Raw genomic sequence first — 3856 nt, 5'->3', positions numbered from 1 at the left:
TTCACATAGCTAATAACAACTGGCGTTTTACCCCCACTCCATGAATTTACTTCGAAATTACATTCAAAGTTCGATATTGTTCAACTAATAACATCGCTGAAATACATGACATGTCATGTCATGTCATGTCATGTCATATTCATGGACTCGTATGTCTTCCAAGATTAATTCTGGAAGCGAAGTAAAGAAAAAACCCATGTTCGCTGCCATTTTTAATAATGGGTGCTATTCAGTACCCTTTCTTCTCGCATCCGCATCAATGGGACCACGTAACCTATGGTGATTAATAAGGTAAAAAAAACTCTTATGGATGCGCAGTACGAGAGTAAATTTGGGTAACATTTGATCAGCTGTTCCAGTATAACCAGCGCTATTATACATAGGAAAGTGTATATTGGAAAACATTTGATTGATTATTTCCAGTATTACTGTGACGCAATGTTTCACTTTATTAATTCTACCACGACGTAATCGTAATCCCACAGGTTAAACAAATTTTTCTCTATTTCTATAGTTTCGATGAAATCTCTTAAAAATGTATATGGGCATGTATAAAAAATACGTGTTCTTCACCCAGATAGCCAAGTCTATAGAAAGCAGATTTTAAAAATGTCTGCTACTATGTCAAAAAAATGACAACAGAATTAGACGTACATAATACTGTTGATAGACTGCTAAAAAAAAAAAGATTCTGTAATAAAATCTGCAAGCGTCAGATAATGTCGGCAGGATCTGCTCAATTTCTGCCAACAACTTGCTTTCACGTTATGTCGACAGGCAATGTTAACAGAACACAAGCCTAATGCGGACGCAGTTGATGACAGATTGCCGTCATTTTCTGCTGAAACCTGCTGACAATTTGCTAAAAGACTGCAGACATTTGACTATTTGAGTCATATTGGTTTAGAGATTTTCGACACAGATATCATATATGGTTATTCAGTTATCTGGACATATACATACTATATATATAAAACTCATCAAAATCGAAGACTTTCGTGTGTTTTCTTATTAACTTTAGAAATTTTTTAAATAGAACAAAATATCAAATATTATCAAATATTGTTAAATTTAACATATTATAAAATTTTCAATAACAAAATATGTAAATTTTATTGATTCTTGAGATTCATTTAATTAAAGATTAAATGACTGATATTACACGTTTATGTTGTAGTTAAATCATCGAGAGAGTCATAATATTTCCAAGAATGAATCTTAAGAATCAACAAATATTTTCTGAGCTATGTTAATTTTCAATGGGCGTGTTTTTTCAACATTCATATTATTCAGCGGCCGAGGTAATCGCGGTAAAAGCCCGCTACTATTAACACGCCTCTCGCAAGACGACAGATTCTCTAATGACGGAAACCATGAAGAAGCGATGCTGCGTGCGTGTTATCGCCAGTCGGCATGCTCCGCTACATCCGCTGCAGCAGCATGCACCGGACCCGTAATTACGAGATCATTTTCCTCGGTCAACAGCCTTGTAAATCATTCTGCGCAATAACCCTGTGGATGACGTTTGCGTTCGTGTCCTCACACGGCAAAAGAAATCATTGGCATAGCAATTTCCTTGACGGTGGTCCGAGCTGTAAATCCCGAGTCTCAACTCGTTCACGGACGTGATCGATACATTACTTTCGTCTCGCGTTTTTCCTCCGATTCGAAAAGCGCACGATATCCTCGCAGTTTGTAACGATATCTTTTTAATAGTTGAGAGCCGGCGGCTTAGGAGAACAGTTTCCAATCTTACGTATAAAAATAAAATTAATTCTAAAAACTTGGTATTTATATATTCTCGTATTTCTTATTAAAAAAAAAAAGAACATTATGACAATACTGGCTCGACCGTTTTAATGTTTTTATCGTTTTAAAGATTTTTAAACGATCCTTTCGCAACGAACGCATTTGTCAATACTACTCGCGTCTGTAAACATTTGATATCCGCAATGATATATTACGCTGAAGAGTTCCCGCGACCTTTCGACTCCGTACATGTAACATCATTTGTTCCGGTCGACCCTAGTCAGTTATCACCAACGATTTCCCGTGGATGTTGAATATACTGCAATAGAAGAAGGCGCGCGCTTAGCATACAGTATTGTAAATACCTTCTTCGTCGTCGCCAGTGCTCGCCGATACATCAGACATCTCGGAATGGGATAGTGCAAGCTTCACATAGCCCCGATCTCGTTCTCTGGTGCCGTTACTCCCTCCTACTGGCAGCGATTTATCCTCATGCGGTGAATCCCGCGACGAACCATTGCCGCTGCCGGGCTCACAAATTTCGGCATAGATCTCTTCCAATTTCGGCGGCGGAGTGGGAGGCAATGGCGTGAGACTATCTCTCACTTTAGAGTACGGTGGATCCATATCCGAACTGCTGGTTTGCATCTCGAGAACACTCGTCGAAATCGAACGCTGCACTTGTTGCCTAGATAAGGCCTGCGATGCCTGCATCAAATTTGTATCTGATTCCAGGCTGGCGTACCTCTCTGGTGACCGCATGCCGATTTCCGGTCGTACGGCAAATGTGAAAGATGCCGATTTCTTTGCTGGGTTTCTGCTTTTGCCACCCTGCGCTATCCTCGAGATTCTGTCGAGGAAGCTGTGATTATTACCGGCGTTGCGACTATTGCTTCGATCGCGGATTGTCGTCTTCTTGATGTGCTCTAGGCCCTCTTTCAAGCTCTGCAGTATCGGCTTTGCCTCGGGCTTCGCTTTGATTTCCTTCAAATGCAGTTCTTTCAGTTGACTATTATTGGAAGCCGGTTTCGGCGGGGCGACTCGAGGTTCGGTCGCTCTCTGGTCTAAGGCTCTTCTATAAAACAATTGTTTATTTCATATAAGTAATAATCATTTAAAAGAAAATGTTTCAATCGCAGTAAGAATTGTGCGCACAGAAAAAAATGTTTGGTTGAATTAATTGGAATTCTGATGAAAAATGAACGATACAGAATTCTAGTTGAATCTACAAGATTGACACATGAATCCACCGTTCTCTAAAGTGAGAAACAGTCTCACGCCATTGCCTCCCACTCCGTCGCCGAAATTGGAAAAGATTTATGCCGAAATTTGTGAACCCGGCAGCGACAATGGTTCATCGCAGGATTCATCGAATGATGTTAAATCTATTAAAAATGTAGTTGAAATAACCAACATTCGGTAGATTTAATAAAAAATCTAGTAGACTTAACCAGAAATCTGGATCGTTCGTCTTCCATCAGAATTCTCGTCAATTCAACAAAACATTTTTTCTGTGTGCAAATGCAAAAAATGTTTATTATACTAAGACTAATAATGCAAACAAGAAACTTAATTAGATTAACTGGATTAATTTTTTATAAGATATAAATTTTAGTGACTTTTAAGGATGTACGATCGATCACTTACAAGGTAGGAGGTGAGGAGGGTACGCTCTATTCTTTCATTGGCAATATCAATTCAATATATGAAAATTTGTTAATAATAAAAAAGGCTAATTTATGATTTACTAAAATTGAAAGATAACATTGATTGCTAATTTTTTAATTATAAATCATAATATTAATATTCTATTATTAGAAAATACAGGTAATTTAATATTTTATGTTCAATGATGATCGATAACGTTGCATTCTGAAAATAAGGTTGGCATTTCTACTCGAAACTTCTTGCGCACTAGTAATTGACAGTTAATTAAGGTTAAAATATTATTTTCATGTACGTGTTTTACAGTTATTTTATACTATGCTTCATTATAAAGTCAAGTACATAACTAATTCATAGCAAATTCATAATAATTCCTAACTAATTGATAATTATTTTATACTAAAAGAATGCTTTAATTTTAATATCACGAATTATGTGATAC

At 37.1% G+C, this 3856-nt stretch overlaps 1 protein-coding gene across 1 annotated transcript in view; it reads right to left on the bottom strand.

Annotated features, from left to right (window-relative positions):
• Window positions 1-1929: 1929 nt before the first annotated feature.
• Window positions 1930-3856, bottom strand: part of LOC108750361 — a 61691-nt gene continuing 59764 nt past the window's right edge. The window contains exon 6 of the mRNA XM_018489767.1: window positions 1930-2824. Within this exon, the coding sequence (XP_018345269.1) occupies window positions 2092-2824 (733 nt within the window). The 3' untranslated portion in view covers window positions 1930-2091. The remainder of the gene's footprint in view (window positions 2825-3856) is intronic.

The sequence above is a fragment of the Trachymyrmex septentrionalis genome, unplaced genomic scaffold, assembly GCF_001594115.1.
Source record: "Trachymyrmex septentrionalis isolate Tsep2-gDNA-1 unplaced genomic scaffold, Tsep1.0 scaffold36, whole genome shotgun sequence".
In the NCBI taxonomy this organism is placed as follows: Eukaryota; Metazoa; Arthropoda; class Insecta; order Hymenoptera; family Formicidae; genus Trachymyrmex; species Trachymyrmex septentrionalis.
Note: the sequence above shows the minus strand (reverse complement) of the source record. Positions and strands in the feature narration are given on the sequence as shown.